Genomic DNA, 25,626 nt, shown 5'->3' on the forward strand with positions numbered 1-25,626 from the left:
ATTGGTAAAGAATTTTTGGTCCATAGTACAGTGCTTTCTAGTTTCCATTTTTTGTCTTGAAATGTGATTCTCTGCCTGTAGGAGAATTCCCTGTTGTTTGGCTATTTGATACTAATCTAAGTGGTATGAGCAACAGACAATGTTCCTATGTTTAACAGTGATTAACAGGGTTCTGGCAGTTACCAGTAATTTTACAGAAGTCATGTTTTAGCAGTGTATTTCTGTAGTATTTTAGTCACGGAGAATTCAGGCTTGCCTTCTGACATACAAATTCTGGTGAGACAGACCTTGAGAAATAATTGCTTTTGGCATCCATGAAAATACTTTTGTTCACATGGTTTTTCCTGGAGGGCATCAATTATGACAAATTGTTCTGTGATCATTTTATTTACATCATGAGGCCTGAAACGCTTGATCTTTCTGTTGTTATAACCTTCTAGGCCTGGACAAGTATATTGTGTATTGGATTTCCTGAATAGCATGCTTGGGTTTTTCCAAAAGCTGTTTTCTCTGAAAAATGATCATGCTTTTTTTATCTTGTTTGTTCATTCAAAAAGAGATGATAACCTACCTTTCTGTCTCAGAAGAGAATGAAATTCAAAACTTTTTAAAAAAAATTATTCTCAGCTGCTCATATTCAATTAGGTTGAAGTTGGTAAAGTTTTTAAAATAAGTTGATCTCTTTTTTAATTGTCTCTACAGTAAAGGAAGCTTTCAATAATGTATTAATTTTTAATGATACCTGCTTGAAATGGAGGAGAAATGTCAGGGGAACTGATGTGGAAGACAGATACTCAGTAAGTGGCAATCTACATTTTGAATCTAGAAAGCAATTTTTATCAATCAAAAACATAGTTTTTCACTCTCTTCTAGCAGTGTTCCTCATTATTATAATAATGTTTCATAAAACCCCAAAGAATAATTTTGCATAGCAGCCAAAGAAAGACCATGCTGTCTTGTAGTCCCCTGTTTCTTGCTTATTTTTCCCATATTTAACTCTTAATTTGCTCTCCTTATCTGTAGTTTCAAGTTTGCCATGTTCAGGCAGACAACTCACACAACTCCAGTTCCACTGAGTCAGTTCTCTTTGCTTTGTGATATGCCTTCAGTCTGCCCTTATCCCAGTGGGGAATTTCTGCATTAACTACTTCTGCCGGGACTCTTGACCATCTGCTGTTGTCTCAAATTTCCCTTTGCCAGGAGGCACTAAGGAAGTATCTGAAGGCATAGGATCTATTTAAAGGAAAATTTATGTACAATTAATATCCAGCAAGCATTTTAGTTTTTATTAACAGAGAAATCATTTAATCAGGAGAGGCCTTAAATTAGTGATCATTTCATGATCATTTCAGTCATCAGCAATAAAACACAAAGTCCTACTGAAACAAAAATAAGAATGCATGATACTGAAGATTTCCCTGCAAATAGAGGTGTCTGTAGACAGATCCCAGAGTGTAGTTGGCATTTTGACATGTGACAAAATAACTTGATTTTGTCTTGATCCTCAGGGTGAAACTGGAGAGGTGTCCATGAGAGCTAACTTTTATAATTCAGCAAGAGGGTATACTTCAATGAAAGTCAACTGTTACTGGAAGTCAATATGTTAGCAGGAAATATGGTCTAGGGGAAATTAATAAAAAAGAAGATAGACTAGGAGAAGTGAAAGAACCAGGAAAATGTTAGATCTGATCAAGACAGATCAAATTTTGGAAGCACTGGAATTTGAGTAACTGTCAATGCCGACAGTTTTGACACATCATATGCAGTGCTCTCTTCTGCTGCTTCTTCTAATTAAGAGTATGAGATGCATGCAAGTAATGCAAGTAATGTATTATAACATTTCAATTTTCACACTGTGATTGCTTGGTTACAGTTTCACATCCAAGGCCAGCGTTGGTACCAGAAGAACTTCTCTCATGAAATGACTTTTGAACTTTCCACGCACAAGCAAGCTCCTGAAGTTTGTTTGGATTTGCAACCAGGCACCAATTACTCTATTAATATTTCCATGGTAGCTTTGAATTTTTCACATCTTGTTTCTATGACAACACAAATTACAGGTAAGTCTTGCCATTTATTTTATATATTTACAAAAGTCCCTAGTGGGTGAAAGAGACTCAACTGAATCTGCATTATTTATCTCAGTGTTGTGTGCTGGGTTATCAAAGTATTCTTTCTTTGCTCAAAATTGTCCATTGTTTGTTTTCATGGATTTTGTAGAGTTCAGAGGCAGAAGGGGGAGAGAAATTGAGGTGCAGGCTGTTATTGTGTCATTTTGGCACATCAGGGAAAAGATAGTTTGGTGGGTTGGACACAAAACTGGTATCTAGGACAGCTGAGTTAAATTCCCCACCCTGTTAGAGGCCAAGTAATTTTCTAAGAAAAAGTTCTCTCCAGAGTAGAGTTAATAGCTCAACTGCACTTCATATGGGTATTTGTGGCAACAGAAACAGATACCACTAAAATCTGCAAGAATCCAAAGTAGAGTGTGGGAATCTACAAGTACCTCATACAGATGCTTTTGCCTCTAATTGGCAGAGAATGAAACATGAAAGGCATTTGAGGAAATAAGCTTCTGAAGGAAGAGCCTGGGCTTCACAATTTAGCAAGATGCATGTCACTAAAATGCCCTGATGAGAAACTTCTTACAGGTCTTGTTTTGTTTGGAACAGTTTTCACCATCCCTGTACTGTCAGACTCTGTATTAGGTGCAGTGCAGTGCAGTGTTTGATGATGGTATCACTCTTCCTGTCAAGGGCACAAATTACAATAGGTAAGAAATACGAAAGCTCTCTTAGAGTCTGTAACTCTGTTCAGCCACTAGATGGAATCAATACTCTTCTGACTGCTTAGGAAGAGCTGGAGATTTGTTTTTTGAAATTGATAGTATTGCTATATTTTCAATAGTAAATATGATGGTTTTAAGCTTCATGAAAGGCAAAACATCTCTAGTTTCTTAAAGTTGCTGTTGGAGATATACAATGACCTGTTTGTTTCCTTTTTTTTTTCTAATGAAGTTACAATAATTATTTGGTAATTCCTTTTCACAAGTTCCCTAATTGCCACTCAAATGTAGTGCCCATGAGTTCTTGAGTACCTGTGTTTTTGTAAAAAAAGCTAGTAAGATACCTCAGAATTTTGTTGATAGAGGTAATTTTTTAATATATACTCAGAGAAAATGAAAAGCTTTTTACTGTGTCATCCTGTGGTATTTCTTCAATTCTGAAGGATTGTATCAGGTCACTGCTCAGCAGAGTTCTGGAGAACACTTCACAGCAGGTGCTGTGTGAAATGGTATTTGTGTCTTGGCAGCTGGCATATTTTCCTCTCTGCTGAGTTAGTGCTTAACAAATGCACATGCATAGCCCCAGGAAAGGTCTTTGTGTAAAAGTTAGGTTATTTCCACTTTGAAAGAAGATTTTACTACACAAGCCCATTTATACCTGGTAGTTATCTTATTCAATAAGCAATAAAAGTTAGGTGTTGCTCTGTCATATTCGGAATCTTTATCTAAAACTTGATGTGCAAACACTTCTTTTTTTTTACTTGCATTGAAAAAAAGATTCAAGTACTTATCTTTGAAGTTTTTTGCAGAAATTTCAGAAAATTAAAAAGCCAATAATGATATTGCTGTAAAACTTGCCAAATAATGGAATTTTAATGAGATTAATTGTGTAGTTATCTCATCTAAGATTAAAAGGATCCAACTGAAATAATTCTTCTGACAGTGCTGCTTTGACTTCTGTGTCTTATGTCTTGGAATTGCATTACCTATGCAAGCAATTTAATTTATATAAAACTATAATTTAAGAGTAAGTGTATAATTTTCATCTTCATTTCTCCAGTTATTTTGTAATCGTGAATGTATTTTCTATGGTGGATGGAATGATCTCAATTTATCTACCAAATTAATTCTGAAAAGTGGCTTTATTAGCTCTGGGGGTTTTCTAGCTAAATGGTACTATGAAAATGCAAGCTATGCCTTAAGCACAGTAGTTCTAGGGAAACTGAGACTATATAAACTGTTTTACTGATTATGTTCTTATGGGCTGTTTAAGGTTTCATATGCCATCCTTTAAGAGGCACATGATCAGTTTGTCTGTTTCCACAGCTGGGGGCAAATACAGACATTGTGTCTCCTTGGCTTTTACAAACTTTCTACATTTTGAGAGTTTGGAAAACCTTAACTGTGGAATTATGAATAGTTTGAAGAGACATGTTGCAGATAAGTGGATGATCACTGCCTTTTGGACCTAATTTCCTGACAAGGATAGTGACTGTAGAAATTTTTAGCCTGTTGCAAAATACAATGAGTATGTAAATGCTAGCAGTAAGTTTGGGTATTTTTTTTAAAAAAAACAGATTTATGAATGCATGTTATGAAAGTTATTTCTGTATCCCGAATATCTATATCTATATCTATGTCCATATTAATTCTGAATGAGGATATGTCATATCCATATTATTTGTAAAGAATAAAGCAAATAACTTGGACTTAAAAGCCTGTTTTCTCCCTGGCAAGTAGCATCCTTTAAAAAAATAGTTCAGTGCGGAGAACAAAATTGGTTTTGACCGTCATCTTATGGATGGTAAATACAGTCCAGCAGGTGGCTCATGGATCACTGTAACAGGCATGTTGAACAGTCTTTTATGTTGTGTTAACTTATTTTAAAGAAACTCTCACTACTTGTCTACTGGAAATAGGAAACTGAGTCAATTATCAAAAATTATTAGGCAGTTAGTATATTGTAGCTGTAAAAATATGATAGCAATATTGTCTTTGAAGCAAAGAATCCCATGTTCCTTTTCAGAGATGGAAAGGAGTGTATTGTGGTGCATACTTGTGGTTATACTACTTACACGGGGCTCTGTTCATTTTCCTTTTGAAATATCCTTTATTAAGGCATGCTCGGGGGAGGATTTTTTTCTTGATTTCACTACCTGTTTTTACCTATGAATTTAAGATAATTGAACTTTGTAGCCATTTTTTTCAAGGGTTTTAAAAAGATTAATAAATAAGGAGCTAGCTCTATTTTACTTTCATTGTTAATGTTCTGAATAAGAGTTAAGTTTTTCAGTTGAACCACATTAAAATTCTATTGATATTTGAATTTTTTTTAGCTTTGCTTTGGGTAGCTTATGAAAACTCTGCTGTTTGGGGAGTTCATGGGTGCCTATGTGTTTACAGAGTTCGGTTAGCTTTTTTTATTTTTTTGGTTAGAGCAGACCACTATGACTTAAGATATAGTAAGACAGAAGTGTTTCTGGACACTAGAAATAGATCTTTTGTGCCTGAGTTACTGATTACATTTCCTTGTTGTAAAATAATTAATATCAGGTTCAATTATGATTTCTCATTGCTTTTTCTCTTCTTGATTTTCTGCCTGGAATCAAGCTGAATTTTGAGTTTGTTCAAGGCATACTATTCACACATGCTGCAATTCCTTACATATTTGTACCTGTACTTTCCAGGGGGGTTGAGTAGGCTTGTCCTTGAGTCTGTGTACCTCAGATAATTGTAGTACTTCCTATGTTTCTCAGCTGCCATTTTTTTTGGTTTAGCCCAGGATTTACCTGCAGGCCATGTACTCGTGTGTCCCATCTCTGTCTTCATATGAACACATGAGTGAGAAAGTAGACTCAGAGAAGCAGAGACTCTAGAAAGTGACTTGAATAAGAAAAATGTATTCCATCACATATTAAGTATAATATTCTAGAGCCCTGCTCCTTTGTATTGGTGTTTGGAAAATGTATGACATTACAGATCAGATTGTGATATCTAATTTGTTCTTCTGCCTATGAATGTAGACACACATAAAAAAGATAGATTATTGTTCTGAACTGTTGAAGGATGGAAAAAATTTACATTCATTCTTTCATAAAGGGAGTTTTTTGAGGTCTGGAAAAGGAGGGAAAACCCAAAATCTACTTTCCAGTGAGGAAGTGAAAGACTCTTGGAGGTGTGGTGATCTGACAGCTCTTACTCTGAGACCATATCTTGTACCTCCAGAGAAACTGTCCGGTAAAGTGTGCAGCATCAGAGCAGGAGAATTACCAAAAATTGAGTTTCTGATTTATGTAATGGGGAAAGAGAAGTGATGAAAACAGGAGCATAATTACTTTTTGTTTTTAATGTAGAGGGAAATTAGCTGCCAGTCATGTAAACAATTTCATGCATATGCATGCACTTTGTATTTTTGTACAGAGACTATTTAAATGTGTGATAATTAATATGAACACCACTATCATTTTTCTGAACTTCTCCATAGTAAGAATTTTTCATAAGTATCTATGAAACTGAATATCTGAACATTGAGATAATTTCTCTTATTCTCTTTACAAAGCAATTGATATCCGTGACACAGTGTATGGCTTACAGACAATGCTTTGCAAGAGGAGTAAAACTCTGATTTCCATATTGTTTGCTTTGGGTAGATTGCTCACAGAAGAGAAACAAGCAAAAGAAAACATGCTGTCTTCTGTCAAGCCTTCTAGTTGAAAGCACTGAAAGCACTTTGCTGATTTTTCTGACCAAATTTCCCTCCTCTCCCATGGCCAGGTACTGTTAAGTGCCTTGATCATGGTGCATATGAGCATAGTCCAGTCTCCTCTACCACATGTCCCATTTAAGCAGCTCCAAGTCATGCAAAGGACTGCTGCCTTGGCCAAGGTCCAGGAGGAAGGGAGAGCTGCAGAATGCTGAGCACAGGCAGGGGAGGTAGAAAGTGTGTGTCACTGTAAGCCTGGGTGCTCGCCCTGAGAGTCCAGCACAGTGCTGCACCCCTCTGCTTACCCACGCAAGGTCCTGGCAGTGGCTTAGGAAGTGGGGCAAGAGCAGCAGTGGCTGTTTGCAGGGTCCCAGACCAGACCTTTTTCACTTGGGTTTGGAGGCTGTCATATCAGTTCCCCTCTTATGGAATAACCAGGCAGGCCCCTAATGCAAACACCCTGAGCCAACAGCACCAAGCTCCCGTTCTGCTGCCAGACCCTGAACACCTTCCCCTGGCTCTGCAGAACAGCAGATGTGAGCACTCAACAAACCTCATTTAGTTGCTAGAGATCACAAGGGAAAGGTGCTGCAGGAAGGACCGGAGCAGATGACAAACCATAGAAATGTTCAGGTAGGCGTGAGCTGGGAGACAGGGATAACCCTGGCTCACCTACACTTGTGGCAGCAGCGTCAGGCAGCCATAACGCAGCCTAGAAACGATCCGTACGAGAAGCAGGAAGATGCAGCTAATTTAGTTCTAAAGGTGGAGTTCCTGGCCCAGAGGTGCTCTGCAGCTGGAATGGGGGTCTCTTCAGACCCTGCTGTGACACAGGAAACACCCGATGGGGCACAAGCTGTCTCCCTGAGTGTTGTGTGGCTGTGAGCTGCACTCGCAGGGTGAGAGCGGCTTGGCAGATCACTTTGCTGGCACGGAGGAGACCGAGAGGCCCCGAAAGCACATCTCCCTGCTTTCATCTGTCTCTCCTTCTTTCCTAGGACGTTTCACTTCAAAGACACGCTGGCCGTGGGCGGTGCTGTCCCAGAGGGAAAGAAAGGCCCGTTTGTGCAGCAGAGCTCAGGCTGCAGCCCAGGAGCTGGGCCCACAGCAGGCCGGCACATGGCTGCAGGCAGAGCTGGGCCTGGCTGGTGACAGCGAGCACGGCTCCTGGGCACGGCCCGTCCTGCTGCCCTCAGACCTTGTGGGGATGGCAGCATGGTGTGATGGCTCCTGGGCACAGCCCGTCCTGCTGCCCTCAGACCTTGTGGGGATGGCAGCATGGTGTGATGGCTCCTGGGCACGGCCCGTCCTGCTGCCCTCAGACCTTGTGGGGATGGCAGCATGGTGTGATGGCTCCTGGGCACGGCCCGTCCTGCTGCCCTCAGACCTTGTGGGGATGGCAGCATGGTGTGATGTTCAGCCACAGAGCAGCAGAACAAAGGCCACAGTCAGCTAAGGGAATCACATGAGTGGGATTTCCAGAAATGACCGGTCTTTAAAGAAGATCCTAATTTATTTTTTTCGTAGATGTGGTCTTGATTTATTTATTCTCCTTCTTTCCCACTCTTTACATAATGCTTCTCTCTAACTGAAAAATCTCACTCTGTGGTAGAGCAAATATATTTAAATATGTACAGAAAAGTTAATTAATCTTCAAAGAGTAATGCAAACCGTAAACAATGCTTTCTATTGTATTAATGCTTTCACCTTATTTTAGTTTTACTTTTGCAACAGTTTTGTTTTTTTTTTTTACTTCCTTGTTTTAAAATTCAGCAAAAACCTTTTGGACATAGAGCCCTCAAATAACTATGTGCTACCCAAAAAGATAGGCTGGGAATAAATCCCCATAGACCAGTGTCTATAGAGCAGGTATTTGTGTATTGCAGCACTGGTGGTGAGGGGACTGTCTCCACCTAACTCACCCTTAGCCAAGTGATATATTTATGCAGTAAGTGTTGCTTAGTGCTATTGTGTCACTGTAACATCATCATATATGCACCAGAACTAGTTTACATTGTAAGATCTCATGGTTATAAATAGTTCTTTTGCACTGGGCTTGTGCCTCCCCAATCTGGGGGTTGTCACAGGTTTTTCATTCAGGCTTCCAAGGTCTTCTTCACATCTGAACTTTTAAATTTTGTCTTCAGACCATGTGTGGTTACAGGGTTCCTTGGTCTGTCTGGCCCTAACCAGCCTAAATTCTTTATTTTGTGGCTAATTTGCTTTATATTTGCCAATTTCTCATTAGTATTATATTTATCTACCTCTAATGCTATCCATCTGGTGAGATTTTTTCTTTTGTCTATTCATTAAGCAGCTAGTTAACTATATACTAGCCATTACATTGCATAAAAGTTATTGTATTGTATTATGTTATTGTATAAACCTTATATCAATATATCAGATTATACAATATAACATGATAGGGTATAAAAAGCAATGATTCAGGTAATATAAGTATAGAAAGTTGTGATTCAGGTTATATTGATATTCAGTTATATAGATAAATTGGGTTATATTATAACCAAATACCTTATAACTCAAGCTATATAAGCATCTTGTAACTTCAGCCTAAGTTATACAGGAAAGAAAGCCTTTGTTTGCAGGAAATGAATATCATGCAAATGATCTTGTTTCACTAAACAGAGCAGTTTTATTTAAAACCTGGCCTTAAGAGGAGTCTTTGATGTGACTTCTTCAAACTGTCAAGTTTGGTGAAGAGTCGCCATGTGATTTTTGACTTTGTTGTTTAAGTCCACTATTGTTTTTAAAGCTTTGTTGTTGCCCTTACAGTGTAAAACCAAGCAGGCTTTAGCTTCAGCATTGAGGCATGTGATGATTCTCAGTGTTGCTGCAGCAGGAAGCACTTCCTGGCATGTACTTTCTTCCCTGCAGCTTGCCTTCAGGTTCAGAGAAAATCAGTAGAAGGATTCTTATTGTAGAAAATTAGCCTTTACAAGAAACGTTCAAGTGTTACTAACATAAGACTGCTATGAAAAGGAAGTGCCTACAGTGGGACAATCTCTGGATATACTTTCACTTCTTGTATGCTCTTCTTTGCTTTCCTGGTGTTGCTACAGATATCTTAGTTTGTTCTGGTGGTGAAGACTTAAAAAAATTAATTCATTAAGAAAGGCAAGGTGCTAACAGCCACTGGACAGAATGAAGGATCTTGATATCTTCACACAACTCACCTAGTGTTAAGTCCTTACTTCTCTGTAGTATTCCCCTTTTCCCTCCAACTGTTCTGTATGGTGTTAAGACAGTGTTTTTAACATGTGGATTTTAGAATCTGGTAATAATTATGACCTCCCAGGAGACTTTTTTTTTTTTAAGTTATATTTTTAAGTGCTTTACTTCTAGCAAAGAAAGTCAGAGTGGGCAAATACTGCATATGGAATAATTCCTTCAGGGTTTTTTTTGATCACCAAAGCAAAAATTAAGCTACTCCTTTCAATTATATAATTATTATTATTGCTCCTTCACATTGCTAGAAACAGTTCACTCTTTTGATTAAAGCAAGTAGAGTTTCTTCCGTGTGCTTGATATTTTTAATAACTAGTATTTTTTACTAGAAACATAGCAAAACATAGCAAAAGACTCCATTCTTTGACAGCATTATGTGCTTTTTCAAATTTTTCTCTCTTTTACCCATTTAGTAAGGGCTGTCAGTTCTGGATGGCTACTTATTTTCATGATTTGTATTTTCCTGTCAGATTATAGAACGTAGAAAAATCAATTGTTCTGACCTTAGTCAGCATCTTCTTGTCATCTGAGTCCACATCTATTTCCTCTTGTGCTGTTTATCTGTAAAAACAGTGCAAAACCATTGCATTCAATGCACATTCTGGCTGGCATTAGAGAAGAAATTCCCAAGTTTTTCTTAGAAATTGAAAAATACTTAAGAGAAATTAATAGTAGTTTCTTGAGTTCATACTGAATGCCAAAGGAAAGGAAGACAGAAGGAGTATACCAGATAAAACCACCTTGAGAGATATATTTTCCTGTCACTCTGCCTATTGACAGTGTATGGGCTAAGGAACCACTGAAATTAAGGGATAATTTCTGTCTCTTAATTAATGTTTGCTTGATTTTGCAATATGCAAAGAGTCTAAAGATTGTCTGTCAAGTATTATTTGTTCATTCATTTTGTTCAGGTATGAATTCTGCCAGTACCTTTCAAAGTATCTGCAGCTGCAGATGTATTTAAAAGATCAGAAGCAAAGACCATTTCCTGTTCTTGCAAGCAGCCATGCAGTATGTTTCATTAACTCGGAAAACTCTCAGAAAAGGTTTTCTGCCCTGTCTCTACTAGAGACAAGTCCTTTTAAGAGCAATGCCTTTCAGAGAACCATAGAATATGCTGAGAAGGGACCCAGGTGGAACATCAAAGTCCAACTCCTGGACCTGCACAGGACATCTGCAGAAGTCATACCATGTGCCTGAGAGCACTGTCCAAATCCTCCTTGAGCTGTTTCAGGCTGGGGCTATGACCACTTTCCTGGGAAGCCTGTTTCAGTGCCTTCACCTTCTGGGTGAAGAACCTTTTCCTGATAGCCAGCATAAACCTCCCCTGATACAAATCCAGACCATTCCCTTGGGTCCTCTCACTGGTCACCCCAGAGAAGAGGTCAGTGCCTGCCCCTCTGCTTTCCCTGGGGAGGAAGCTGTAGACCACTGTATAAATCTTACTCTAATTTCAATCCTAAACATTCATAGCTCGTTACTTCACCATAGCCTGGATTTGCAGATAACCTGGTAAAGGGAACTACCAAAGCAATTTATTTGTGTAGATAAGCTTTCAGGGGGCTCTTCTGAGGATGATTTTTGTCAGGGGGTAGAGTTTTTTCTTGCTAGGGAAGCTTGTGTGGCCAAAACTGTTAGCCTTATTTTGGGCACACCATGCTAAAATTGTATCCCCTCACAAGTTTCATTTAAAGCAGAGATCATACAAGCTTTCATATTCCTCTTCATATGTTAAAAAACCAAGATTTTGTTTGTCTCATATAAGAGGATTTCTTTATCCATCTCTTCCTTGTATCCTGTGAACTGGTTTCCCGTAGCTCTGTTGCACTGATGATTGAACTTCAGGCACCATGGAATGGTTTTGTGTACCTTGGGTGGTACTATTCAAGTATTACATAAGCCTGTTTCTTATGCCTTTTAGAGCAATCTTTTGGATTTTTTTCTTTCCTGTTGGTTCCTAGCAGTCATTCTGAGATGTACTAATATGCCATTCCTACTATTCAAAGGAAATTAGAATATTTAGCATAAATTTTTGTTAGATGCCCAGGTGTATCACCTTGTATTTTATACTGGTGAATTTAATCCCGGTTTTGAAAAGCAACAGCTGTTAGGGTGGTTGAATTCTCCTTGTGTAAAGACTCTGTATTTCTAATATTGAGCAGAAAAATTCATCTGTACATAGTGGGATTTTGCACTATGATTGTTAAAAAAATGATAGTACTACTAACCTCTAACATCCTTCCTGCACACCAGTACTTCTGCTTTCAACATGATGTATATTTCTAGTTCCCTTTTTAGCAGTTACTTACCCTCTTGACAGTTTTTCTACCAGGCCTCATTTTCTCCTTCATAACTAAAGGTTTTCTGTACTTCAAAAGACATGTGTAGCTCTTTGCATTCCAGCTCTTTGAAAAAATCCATGCATTTCAGCAATATTTTGCCTGCTGTCACTTAACTTTGGGAAATCTCTATTGGTTTTCTTTTGTTTCTCTTCATGACATTGATTATTCTTTCTAGCTCTGAACCCTTGGTTTTCTGCATTTGCTCAGTAAGCACTGCATTTGCTAGTTTTCAGTCAGATATCACATCAGCAGTCTGATACACTGGTGCTCAAAAAAGCCTATCTGTATCTGTATTTACCTGCAAGTTCTTTCAGACTTCTGGACTGAATGGTGGCTGTGCTTCAAACTCTGTCCCCTTGGTTGTGCATACTGAAGCTATTTTTATTTTTGCTTCCAGGGTAGTAGTGGTAATTTCCATATCAGTGTGTTGCTGTCATCACTGCCATTCATATTACAGGAAGAACTATTTTTTCAGCATTGGTCTTGATGCAAATTCCTACTAAAACAGATTAGAAGTCAGTGTCCATACTGAAATCCACTTTAAGGGCCTGGATTTTCCTACCTGACTATGAGCAATATCTAAGGAAGTTGCCTTCTTGACACTTGACTTTTGACACTACTAAATTCTCCTATATTCATAGCATTGTATTTCTTGCAATGGGCTCTGTGCATAATTTCATAGTTTTCTTCTCCCTGACCATTTCAATTAAATAATACTGCTTCCTCCAACAAAGCTTTCAGGGCTCATTTCTCTGTGGTCAACCACCATTTTTGGGCATCTCTCTTTATCCCAGCTAGCAGAAGTACAGGGGCTGCCAGTCCATCATGAGCATATTTGCTCTGTGTCTGTGTTTTTCTTGGCCAGTTTATGTTGCCTGCAGGCTTTAGCTGTTTGGGGTTCAAGGTTCAGTTAAGGACATTTTGGTGGAAAAAATAGATGGCAATTGAAAAGGAACTGAAAAATAGCTAGGAACTGGTACCTGAAGTATTTCTAAAACCTTTCTGAACCACTGTTGTTTATTCACTTTTCAGATCCCCCTTTCCCAGAAGTAGAATTTGTTGCAGTTAAAGGTTCTGCACCTTTGCTCAGACTCCGGAAAGCAGAAGATCAAAATGGACCAATAAGGTTTGTCTTTGTGCTCTTCACTCTTTCAGAGAACATTCTGAAGATTCATACGCACAGGTTAGAACTGTTTTGAGTGGCAAGATTTTTTTTTAGCAATGAGAAAAACTTAAGATGTACCTCCCAGTTTCTTCCCCCTTAGCAGAGTAATATTTAGATTCAGGCTTTTTGCTGTTTTTTGGAACAAAATCCTAGTTTGGATAATTGTGAGTTTTCACCACTGGCTTTGTGTGATTTTTTTTTTTCTTTTCCCTTTATCCACAGTGAGGTTACAGTTGATCTTTATTGATGGATCCAAACATACTTCTACTGATGTGATTTTTCTTTTCCAATGAACTCATATAGACAGTACGTATTTCCCCCCAGAGCTGGAGGAAATACTGAATAACATCCTCATTTATGCATATTCTGAGTATTTTTTTCATATTAGTGTATTACTGTCAAAATGTATTTCTAGAGTAAAAGGATATACCCCTTACTAAGTGCTGTTGGTAGCATAAGGAAAAAAATAACTCAAAGGTAACTTCAGTGTAACTCATTACACTGAAGTAGAAAATACTTGAAAGCTAGTAATATCTCATGAAATGTCTGGTGTAACAACCTTAATGAATAGTCTTCCCATGGATGAATATGATAGACTAAACATTGTTTTGAGAGGAATGAAGACAGATTTTATTTATTTTTTGAGGTGGTATCTGTCCTCTCCTCCTTTCAATAGAAAAAGCCTTTTATATAAATGGTATATTATTTCATAGGTGAACTTCAGGACGAGGAGGAGGAGGAGATAGTCAGAAGTATATCAGTTTTATGTTCTTCTGAACATAAATAAGCATGTAGCAATAACATGAATGTGATGAGAAGATCTAGCTCTAAGCTGTGCATGCAGTGCTTTTGGATAAAAATGAAGTGGAACACACATGCCCAGAGAAATATTTTAGTATAAGATGTGTTTGTATTGGACATTGTTAATACAAACAGTTAAGAGGCTACAAATAGGAAAAAACAGTATGTGTTAATGAATATCTGATGCTTATTTCATTGAAATGAGGGCTAATATTTACTTTTTTTTTGTTTCACTTTAGTTTTTATCAAGTGATTGTGCTTCCTCTGGATTTGCAAAGCACTTTTATTTGTGACTCGTTTACTGCTACAACTTTCTTTAATAACACCACTGACATTAAAGGATATGTGGCAGCCGAATTTCGGGCGAAGGATGTTGCTGATAATATGTCAATTACTCTTGGAGACAGACATTATTATGGGAAGTTTTATAATGCTCCTTTAAAGCTGGGAGAAGAGTATTGTGTTTTTTTGAAAATAATAAGTGAGTGGAATAAGGTAATGGATGTTTTAAAACCTCTTCTTTAAACCTCTTGAATGAAATGTTGCTGGGGGAGAAGACAAAAACCTTAGCTGGGTATTAAATTTTTTATGACACTTCAAGAATCTTCTGGTTGACAGAATTAGATTAAATCTGAAGCTCCTTAAATATCTCTTATAATTCCTTAACAGTACTTATGTTATTGTAGTGTTGAAGCAACTCTGAATGCCAAAAGTCAAACAGTGGAAAATAATTAAAAATGAATGGCCATTCTTGCCCTCAGTAATTGAAGGTTTGTGTTGGGCTAGAATTTACTAAAAGAGATTAGTATGAGAATTTGAAAATCACCCCTTAGCAATGATGAGTTCACCCATTTTAATTTTTAATTAAATATTTTACAATAAAATATCCCAATTCTCCAAATGACATGGAAAAATCTATTTTATCACATGTTGTTATCTTCTGAAAGGCAGATAATAGCAGCTCCAGCTCCACTAAGAAATCCTTATTAAAATAGATATATATAATTATAATTATATTTTATTCTTTTAAAGTAAATATTTATTTTTAATTAGAAACAAAAAGTATCTAAATGTGCATATCATCTAATTTTCCTGTTATATCTATCTCAGGAGTCAACAGTTTTAATTTTTTTTATAATGTAAGTCTCAGCAGTAGAAAGTATTTCTCATTTGGGACTGGGGATAACTCTTTGTGTGCTCTACAGTTCCAGAACGTCAAAAACAAAAGCTGAACTAAACAACCTCTAATAAAGAAATAAACACATAAACAGTGCCTCACTTTGCCATCAAAATAGAGTTTTTAGGACTTTGTGTATACAGCATAAAACAAGGAGGCATGCATAAACTGATCCATGAGTCAATTATAAGTAATTCTCTAAAATTTTGGGAGCTTACACACAAATCTCAGCAAGTTAAAACAGCTCTTAATAAGAAATAGTGAGTAACTTATTTATGCATATTCTGAAGTGCTCTTTTCATAGTACTGTATTACTGTCAAAATGTATTTCTAGAGTAAAAGGATTTACCTTTTACCTGTAACTGCCTCAGTTCAAAGTGAGTGAAATAAAACAAGTGCATGTAATAAGAGGATTCTGGTGTCTTACTACTCTGAGAGATTTTTATAACAGAGATGAATCATTTCTAATCTTGATACAAGTCTGTTGTTTGTCATAAATTTTTAATTAATTATGTGAAGGGGAAAGTAGGAAAATTACAATAGAAGGCATTTTATTTCATAAATAATGTTAAGTTATTAACATTGACATCCAAAATATCTTGGAATTTTGATGATTAACTGTATTTTATAGAAAAATGTTCTCTGTGGAGTAGGATTGTTAATCAGTCAAATGAGTACAAGTCTGGCCTCTTTAAGTGTTATTAAATATATCTTTGAGGTTAGTTTATTTATCCTTGTGTTTTATACATTTATGTTTTCTAATACTGAGGTATTTTAACTTATTTTATTTTGTGAAGGTTTTTGTTGTACAGAAGAAAGTAGATTCATATACATCTTTGCCAGCTATTTATTAAGCTGTTTATTAAGATGCTTCTAATTTTCTCTTTCTTATGGATTATTTCCTGATCCTTCACTGCTGACATATGCAGATGCATTTTCTAGGCCACTGATTTGATGGATTAATATTACAGTTATTTGTGGGGGTCACTCCTGCTTCCTACCATTTAAATTGCATCAGCTCCCTAATGTACACACTTACCTTTATGGCTTTTGTTGGTTGACAAAATAATACAAAGTTACATGCAACAGTTATGGGGATTGCAAATACAAAACTGCTTTGGTTTGCAGCTCTGCTTCTTTGAAATGGAACTTGGACTGCTGGTTCAAAAATATTAATTATCTTCAGTTGTCATGCCCTTTTATTTTGTGCAATTGCTGGTATTAGAAGGCTAAAAAAATCAGAATTATGAATTGCAGGTTGTTAGGTTTTGAGACTTTCTAAAAATGTGAATAATTAAGTAACTGCATTTGGATTCAAGAGCTCAGTCTTCTTTAAAAAGAAATCTTGTCTTTCAGTTCTTAATACCTGTGAAATCAGTATTTCTGAAGTGTCTTTTACTTGTTAGTGCATTTCCATTTGAATACAGACAAATTAGAAATAGATGTAAAAGGCTCCTAACTAATGTTCTCATTATTGCCTTTTATATTCTGGCATCCTTAAGGATCTCTTCTGTCTTTTTCATTCTAAAAATGGTGCAATTTGTATCATCATGCTGCAAAATCATGGCTTGGTTTTGATTTTTATTATCATTATTGCTGAATATCCCTAACATATTATTGCATCATTTTTCAGTTGTTCAGATTTTGAGGTCTTGAAAAGGGTGTCTGCTGTGAGGTTTTTACTTTCTGTTTATTTTTTGTTTCTCCAAGATTCATGGGACCTCTGTAATTTCCCTGATAGGCAGGAGATGTCTCATTTTCTGCATGCTAGAGTGTGTCATGGAGTGTGCGTGCTGTGAGTGTGCCATATTTCAAAATTATGGCACTCACACCAGTGCCCCAGAATCTGGCATTTGATTTGGTTTCTAAATCTCCCCCTTTTTCTTTATCTTCCCTCTTTTAAGAAGATTTTCCTTCTTGGTCCTTTGTCTTTTTAATTAACTAGAAAATTCCTTATAAATAATGGGTTTAAGAATCTTTGAGATTCCACAATTCAGCATGCAGACAGACAGAAATGAGATTAATCACTCAAATGTGCCTTCATCCTTTTATCCAAATGCTTCAAAACATAGCCTTCTTTCTCGAATCTACTGTTATTTAGAGCAACATAATACATCATTTGCTACAATATAAAAAATGCGTGTATTGTGTATCTATTATGTGAAAGTCTGTGAAAGTCATTTAGCAGGAAGCACTACAAAAATACACTTCACAGTAATTACACAATGGATAATAGAACCTAGAACAGAAGTTTTTGTGTATTTAGAACTATGAAGAGCTAGGGAAAATGCTCCACAGAGACCAAAGCTTACTGTAAAAACATCAAACTTGCTTAACAAATCTGCAAAAGTAGACCCATGATAAATATTTCTTTAACTGTAAGTATTCTATAAAGTATATAAAAATTACCAAGCATGTTATCATAACTGAAGAAACTGCTACATCTAGTCTTTGTGAAACATGCCATCAGATACTCTATTTTAACATACATGTTCTGCATGGGAGAGAGTTAACACTGCATATTCAGCCTTATCTTAAGCATTTCATAAATTCTGAATACTTGTCAAAACAACGTCAAAGATCCTTCCATGGATGGAAGGTTGCAAAAAGAGAGGAAGAATAATGAGCTAGAAACTAGAGCCAGCCTTTCATCAAAGCGATGTCTAATCTTATTTTTATAAATTATAACCTTTTAAGACATTATAGAGGCTGCTACCAAGGGAATAACAAACTCCATTCCCAGTAGTAATTTTTGTTGATGGCTGATCTTTCAGAGGGTGTTAGCAACAATAAATTTTTCTCATGAGCAACAGTAATTTTTTTGTTTTCCTTTTTAGGTACGAACACAATCCTGTGCTGTTTGGGCACAAATTAAAAGTAAGTCAATCATTCCTTCAATAAAAATGTCTAAGTTGTCATGGCTTTGCTTTGGCTGTTTCTTCTTTTGCCATTCATGTTCTGTTGCCTTCAAGGACTGAAAAGATTAGAGATAGAAAATTTCCCTTGCTCTTCACTATTCCATTCCAATGGATTCAGCAATCCATTCTAAAATGGACTCTCCTGTTTTTCCCTGGTTTTCAATATTGCTATTTCTATGCATTACGTCCAAATCCCTTGCAGCAATTTTGGTGCACAAAGGATGAGTTGAAAGTCTCACAAATTTGAATTAGGAAAGGCAGTAACACTGGAAAGTGAGACAGTACTTTGGAATGATGTCAAATTATGTGGTGCATGGAGTGTTTGAGGTGCACCTTCACTATAACTGATCTTCTGGTGACAACTCTCTGTGTTTTTTTCTTGGTTTTCTTCAGTTACTCTTTTATTAACTACTCTTATTACCTAGTTTATTTACTACCACACTTAGAATACAATGTAGGCAGTTCTTTGTGGAAACTCTGCTAAGATCAAGGATTCCTTAGGTTTGGTGGTTCCATTGCTAGGTCTCTTTAGGCAATAGCTGTAGAATAACTCTGGAAAGACAGAAAACTGTCCTTTTCTGAATTTGTCATTTATCAACATGTAGGACATCATCAAAGACTGTCTTACAAATAGGTGGATTTTGGTTTGGGGGCTAAAAGAATGAACATAGGAAAGAGAGAGTAGGACAGGTCAGGCTTTTGCCTTTTGTTGTAAATCCATTTGCCTTCATATCAAATGGACTTACAGTTAATGTGTTCTTTGCCCTAATGTACTTCTGCAGCTGGAGAGGCTGAGAAGTGGCTTGCTGAATCCTTTGAGAAATATTTCTTAATTCAACTTTTATGGAAGGCAAATCTGTAAATGAAATCTAAAGCAAATGGCCCTGTTTCTAGCCAACTAGCTAGACATTGTGTGATAGATCATTGTCATAAAAATGGTAGAAAACTGTATTAAAAGCACGCTTTCTTCTGCCACAAATAAGTAAAATGAAGTTTTAGGGTTTTTCATTATATACACTTTACAATATGGAGGGAAGACAAATCTAATTTTTATAGAGGGCTGACATCTTCTCTGGAGATGTGTAACTTGCTGATGGAAACTGGTGTTACAGCATTATATAGACATGTATATATTTTACCAAAAATGAGCATAATAATAATAATTTTTAAAATATTCTAATTAATTTTTCTTCCTCAACTGGATGGTAACTATTAGGTGGTCAGCTCCCTTACTTTCATTAACTGAGCCATAAGTCCAGCATCTGGGTTTTGTTACTATAATTCAGCTGTGAGCAGACTGAAGCTGCACTATTTGGTTGGTTTGTTTGAATTGTTTGATGCTTTCTTTCAGATTTATCACCCCCTCTGCAATACATGACTGCTGTTGGATTAGGGTCAGTGGCTGCTGTCTGCCTTATATTGTTCCTGTCATTCTCTGTGGCACGGTACGTGGTGTTGCTGCCTCTAGTTTTGCAGTCCTCCTTTGCGTGTTTTTCATCTCAGTTTTTCTTGCCAACATGCTTGGTTTAGCTGTCTTGGTTGGTTAGAGATTGTAATCAGAGGTACTTTCAGTGGCCACTAAAATTGTTCATTGCTTGAACTGATGTCCTCTGTATCTTTGCAATTACTGGCAAAGCATCTGAAATGTGTAGGGCTTATCTTAATAAGGGAAGGATTTAAGACAGTGAATAGAACCAGGACTTTAGTACAGAAGTGTTCTGATTTAAAGGGAATTAAATACATTAAGTTTAAATGCTGTAAAAATGCTGATGCACTTTGTTTATGTACAGAGCTAATTTTTTGTCTTTCCAAGTTTATTCAAAAGGCCTCAAAAGAATTGTTTTTCAGTAATGGTTGAACTTTACCTAAAGGCCATTATAAAAACATCTTAAATTTTAAAGAAGTTTATTAATTTATGTTTCATGATCCTTCAAGCAGGGTAAGTAACATGATCACTGTCTTCCTTTCAAAGGTAAAACAAATATGCAAGTTATGTAATTCTAAGTGCCTACATACATGTAAAACCTCTTCACTAAAAGCTATGTCTTTGTTGTTATTTCAATATACCTATCTACAAGAATAGTCTTCTGATGTATTTCCCTTGAAAGGTCAGGAGCCTCCAGTTTGGGGGCTGTGAAATATAGTGTTGATTGCTTAAGCTGCTTCTTTGGTGCTCTGAAATAGAAGGAACTAGTCCTGTATAGGGCTGAAGAAAGGTTTATTTGGATTGTTTGTAGTTGTCTAAATTTCAAATCAGCTCTTGCAATCAGAATTCTGAATTAAAGGTTCCACAGTCTCCTTTTTTTTTAAGTAATTAAATAAATAGATCTCAGACTTCCCTTGGCAGTAGCATGCAGTGGTAAACTTGAGCTTGCAGTCTTGGTTGGTTTGGGGGATTTTCAAAACGCTGTCAGTCAGCTTTGATATTTGAGGAAGAAGGGGCTTTTACTGTCTTGATTTCTAAAGTAGCTGACTCCTGATAGAGGGCTTATTGAGGAGGAAGGGGTTCCCTGGGCTGTCATGGTGTGAAAGGCTTCTCAGCTATTTCACTTTCTCTGGCAAAAAAGTAGCAGAGGGATATTAGTACTTTTCAAAACTATTTCCAGTCAATTAGGTTCACAGTAATAGGAGAGTCATTTGAGGTATGAGACAGTACTGGAAGAATCATGTATGAGTATGAGCCATATGTGAGACAGTGGAGAGAAGACAGACCCTGAACTTCCACTTCAGCCTTCTTTTGAAAGGACTGAAAGAAGATGAAATCCTTAGGTAGCTGATTACATTGAGCATATTTGACAGCAGTGTATTGCAGGAGACAAAGACTTAATAAGTCAACAAGTATATTTTAGGCCCTTGATCCTATGTACAGAGAAATTCTTGAATCCATTCTCCTGGTCTAAGGAATATCAGACAGAATCCTTGAAAGAAGTTAAAACTGTTCCATCCCAGCAGTAGGCAGAGAAGGGAAACACCAGATGTCAGTTGTGATAAGACCCTTCACAATGCTCACAAAGAAGTATCTGTAATATTTTAAACAAATATGCTTTTAGTTATAATTAACCATCCGTTTAATGCATTTGTAAGTAAGAATATGATTTGGGAAAAACCCATGTGAAGTTAGCCTTCTGCCTTATCCAGTTGTAAAACCATGATCCAGTTTTAGACACTATACTCCAAGACAGATGTGGCCTTGCAGGGAAAAAAGAGAGTAGAATTTGATGAGAGAGACCTGGGATCTACTTAATCTAATGGCACATTGGGCATTCTAGTGGCAGGTTGCTTAGCCTGGCAGAGAAGAGACTACCAAGAAGCATGATATGCAAATATACACAATGCCACTATATAAAGATCAACTTCTTCCTATTGGTAGTGCCAGTGTTACATGTACCATGGGCAGTATACCCATATGCTTCTGAACTGTAGGAGAGGGAGGCATGGGAACAGATTGTTGTGAACAGAATGCAGATTCTGGGTGGTCTGCAAGAGGAGGTTAAACAAACTTGCCAGTAATGACATAGCTATGGCTGATCTCACCATGGTGTCAGGTGAATGGTCTTGGATTATTTCTTGGGGTCCCTGTAAGCTTCTATCACAAAGAGCCACTGTATTCAAGTGCTCACCAGCTTGCCACATGTCTGCTGTCTGAGGAATTATGTTTCCACATTGGGTCAGGGTGTGAATTCCTGCTAGCTGGACTGCTGACAGCAGTTCCAATTGCTCCTCAATGAGTAAAAGTCTGCCACTGGATTCACAAAGTGAAGTCTGACTCCTGATGTCCTTAAATTTAATATTTTTCATTTTAAATAATTCATTAGCCAATAGTTGCTGTTATTAAAGTGACTTGTCACTCATACACCTGGCTCCATTCCTCTTAGTTCTTTGCTTTCTTTTGTATGTGATGGCCATTCATATGCATAAGGACAGTGCCAGAGCTCCAGATTTCTGAAGATCTGTACTGAGCATCAGTGTTGTTGATGCCAAGGTTAACACTGGTGAGGTAATCATCTGGTAAGCTATGGGAATGCTACCTACCCATCTCACAGTGGCTGTAATGATCAGGATTTGTACCAGCACCGTGCGTCTTCAAAACACTTCAGAATCACTGTCATGTATCTAATCAATAGGAGTGTGTCATGTATCTCATGAATAATCCAAGTGATACAAGCTCCCTGTCATGTCCATGCTTGAGTCTTGAATAATTTTAAGGATTTTTTTAACTGGATTTCTTTCTCTTTCCAGCTCTTGTCTCCACAGCTCAGTGCATCCCCCACCTGCTGCTGTAGCCTGTGAGGCTGTACATTTATCTACTACAGTACACGTGGCACAAGCAGGGATTGCATCATCATTCCTAGAGGCTGAAAATGTCTCTCTTCTCTGATGGTTCATTCCCTGAAGTCAGCATAGAAAAAGACGTGCTCCTCTTTCAAAGCAAGCATGTGTCGGGTATCTGCATGTCACATATGTACTACAGCATGGGCAGTTTAAATGTGTCTGTCAAGACGCTTATTGTCTTGCCTTAATCCAGATGGTGTGGTGTGTAAAGGAGAACCTTCCTTCACAAGCAGGTTATCATGCATCCCATGTGTTAGTCACAGGCTTTCAGCTATTCCAGCTGCATGAGTGCCTGATACTGAGTGCTTGCATTGTACTTGATTACATGAATAATCCCGTGATCCAGTTAAGACTGTCTGAGGATTAACTGCTACTTTGGATACCTTTGCACTCATAAACTGGCCTATTATGAACGATAATCCAGACCTACACTTAAGCGGGATAAAGTGCCTATTGTATTTCCAATTACAAAGGTAGAACGCTTCTGTCACTCACAAGTAATGATACATCAGCAACATGTTACACTTGTTAGCCAGGAAGTTGCCACATTCAAGTAGTGTCAGCAACAGATGTGTTCCAGAGATACTGCAGTCATTGGTTATAGCAATTAGCAGTAATTGCAAATAATATACAAATCTATAAAACTGCAGTTTTCTCAGAAGATGCTTGCTTTAATGGCATGTGAAACTAATTTAAGGACCTTCCTGTGTTAAGTGCAGTTTTGTTAATCTCTGTTCTATAATTACAGCTGAGTAAAGCTATTAAATCATTGTCTGGTTAATTGGCTAGTGTGTAACATCTGGTTAGAGTCACTTAATGAAGTACAATTAACTAATTTCCTTCCAGTTAATACATTTATTTTCTTCTGTAAGAGAGAATCCAGTGGCTTTGGTTATTTCCACTCCTCTTCAGAAGTTGCTTTGTTATGTTAGCAAAAAAAAAAAAAATCTGTTAACTGGTGAAATAAAAAATAAAAATAAAAAGGCAGGAGCTTAGTGTTTTACTCAGGTTTGTGAGTTTTTTTTCTAAGTTATGTTTTATGTTTTACCACTTTAAATATATGCTATGCATTTTTGGAATTGTTAAGTTTCTGAATTGCTAAGATTCTGATGCCTGCTGCTCTTATAATTTTAGATGCTCTGTCTCACTATGACATGTAATTAGGGTCTTTTTGGGTTTAAAGTGCAACAGCAGATTTCATAGTTAGAAGCAAAGGGAAATAAAAGCCAAAAAGAGTTTTCAATTGCTGCATCCGGCTAAGAGTGGGTTTTTTCCCAGGTCTGGGCAGATACTGTTTCAGTTATCCAGCATTTCCACAGCTGTCCTTCAAGTTAATAGTTAATAGTTAAGTAAGAACACCTTTGTCTACATTAGCATTTTCTGTTGCTAATTGAGAAAGAGCAGCTAAACTCTACTGGGAAACCATGCCTTAATGTTTCAGTTTCTCATGTGGAATTTATTCTCACACATGCCATGCCTAATTCCCTTTCTCAACAGAATAGATTACAAGGTTTGGTGTAGCAGTACAAACTGCACCACTTCATTCTGATTCAGTCTCCTGCTGCTCTGGTCCTGTGAGAGAGTTCATGAGCAGCTGTTCCTGTGTAAGGAAGAGTTTGAGAGGCTGGAAAACTTTTAGAGACAGGTGTGCCATCCTCTATGAAAAAACTGAACTTCTTTTTACCCCTTATTGAGATCAGCAGTGTTCCAGTATGCTACACTTGACTGGGACCATAAAGTCCACCTTGACAGTGGGTATAATTGGAAAAACAGAGGTCTTTGGGTCACATTCAGCCAGTTATTTCTTTCTATGTGCTAAGTTGCTTTTTCATGATGTAAAGTTTTCAGAACAAGCTATATTCCTTACAGGTTGTCCATACTTCTGCTGGTAGTTAGATAACATATTTAATGACTGATACAGATATCTTCACACAGTGTAGCTTCTTAATACCCAGGGAAACTGATAAGGGAGAAGAGATGAGGCAGGACTCTCTGGCATCTTCAGTTTTCCACAACAACTACTGTTCTGCAAGTTTCCCTCATTCCTTCTGCCTCCCTTGCCTCTCTGGGTAGACCTACCTCTGGCTGTGAACATATCTTCATCTGTGTTCGTCTTATTACTTCATGTGTACTTATCTTTCTTCCACCTATATTTGTTTCAGTTAAATGTAGAAAGACTAGAGAACTAATTTAATCTTGCCATCCTCAGATAGATGTGGAAATGTTAACAGCTTTTTTGTTAGGCACTTGCTGTATTGCTCCCAAGCTTTTCTGCTGAACTAATTGCAATGTCATAACCACACTCTCATGCTTCCAGAAATTCTAGAGACATTTCTAGTGAACTTTCACTGCTGTATCTTCAGTTAACACTGAAATTCTTCAAATTTTTTCTCTGCTTCTTGGATAGGTGTTGCATACCCAGGCCGAGTACAGTTAAGCAAACTGAATCTACTCTGCTTTTACTGCTGATCTGCACTTCACGGTGCTACATAGAAATGTGCTATATTGATAAACCCGTTGGTTTAGATCCATACCAATGTCTGCAACACATGCAAAGTGTTTTTATCCTCTTTATAGGAAATGGGAAATTGGTAGTCCTGAATGAACAATTCTTGTAACCTTAAGTGAAACTAGTTTTTCTATCTCATTTTATTATTGTGAAGTAACACAGGACACTGTAAAAATCCAGCACTTATGCAAGTAATTGTGATGGTATGTCAAAGGAAAAAGATTATATTTGTAAAATACATTTTCTACTACATCACTGATGGGTCCTTTCAACTTTTTGGTGAGATTTCTTTGTTTTGGGCATGATAAAGACAGCCAGAAGCCATCCAGGTTTGTCTGTTTCAGTATTTATATTGTCAATCAGTGGTACAAACAGGGCCAGATAAGTGAGCCAAGTCCATGGAAATTGAACACCTCACAGCCACTTCCTCCCTCCCTCTCTCCCTTCCTCCCTTCTCCCTGCAATCCAGTGAAATAGGGAGGAAAATCAAAGTAAAACTTGCATGTTGACCTAAGAACAATTTAACAATTTAAAATATAATAAAAGACAATAATAATGGAGAATAATAACAGTGGAAAGATATAAAAACAAGTGATGCACAATGCAGTTGTTCACTGCCCACTGACAGGTGCCACAATCTTCCTCCCC

At 37.3% G+C, this 25,626-nt stretch overlaps 1 protein-coding gene across 3 annotated transcripts in view; it reads left to right on the plus strand.

Moving 5' to 3' along the window:
* The window catches only part of SUSD1 (sushi domain containing 1), a 43,368-nt gene extending 18,276 nt beyond the window's left edge, over positions 1-25,092 (plus strand). For all 3 annotated transcript variants that reach the window (XM_062513364.1, XM_062513362.1, XM_062513363.1), the window contains 7 exons: positions 703-797; positions 1,874-2,060; positions 13,109-13,202; positions 14,282-14,537; positions 18,057-18,096; positions 19,489-19,582; positions 22,377-25,092. In XM_062513364.1, coding sequence (XP_062369348.1) covers positions 703-797; positions 1,874-2,060; positions 13,109-13,202; positions 14,282-14,537; positions 18,057-18,096; positions 19,489-19,582; positions 22,377-22,515 — 905 coding nt within the window. In that variant the 3' untranslated portion in view covers positions 22,516-25,092. The remainder of the gene's footprint in view (positions 1-702; positions 798-1,873; positions 2,061-13,108; positions 13,203-14,281; positions 14,538-18,056; positions 18,097-19,488; positions 19,583-22,376) is intronic.
* The last annotated feature ends 534 nt before the right edge of the window (positions 25,093-25,626 follow it).

This window comes from Cinclus cinclus, chromosome Z, assembly GCF_963662255.1.
Source record: "Cinclus cinclus chromosome Z, bCinCin1.1, whole genome shotgun sequence".
Classification (NCBI taxonomy): domain Eukaryota; kingdom Metazoa; phylum Chordata; class Aves; order Passeriformes; family Cinclidae; genus Cinclus; species Cinclus cinclus.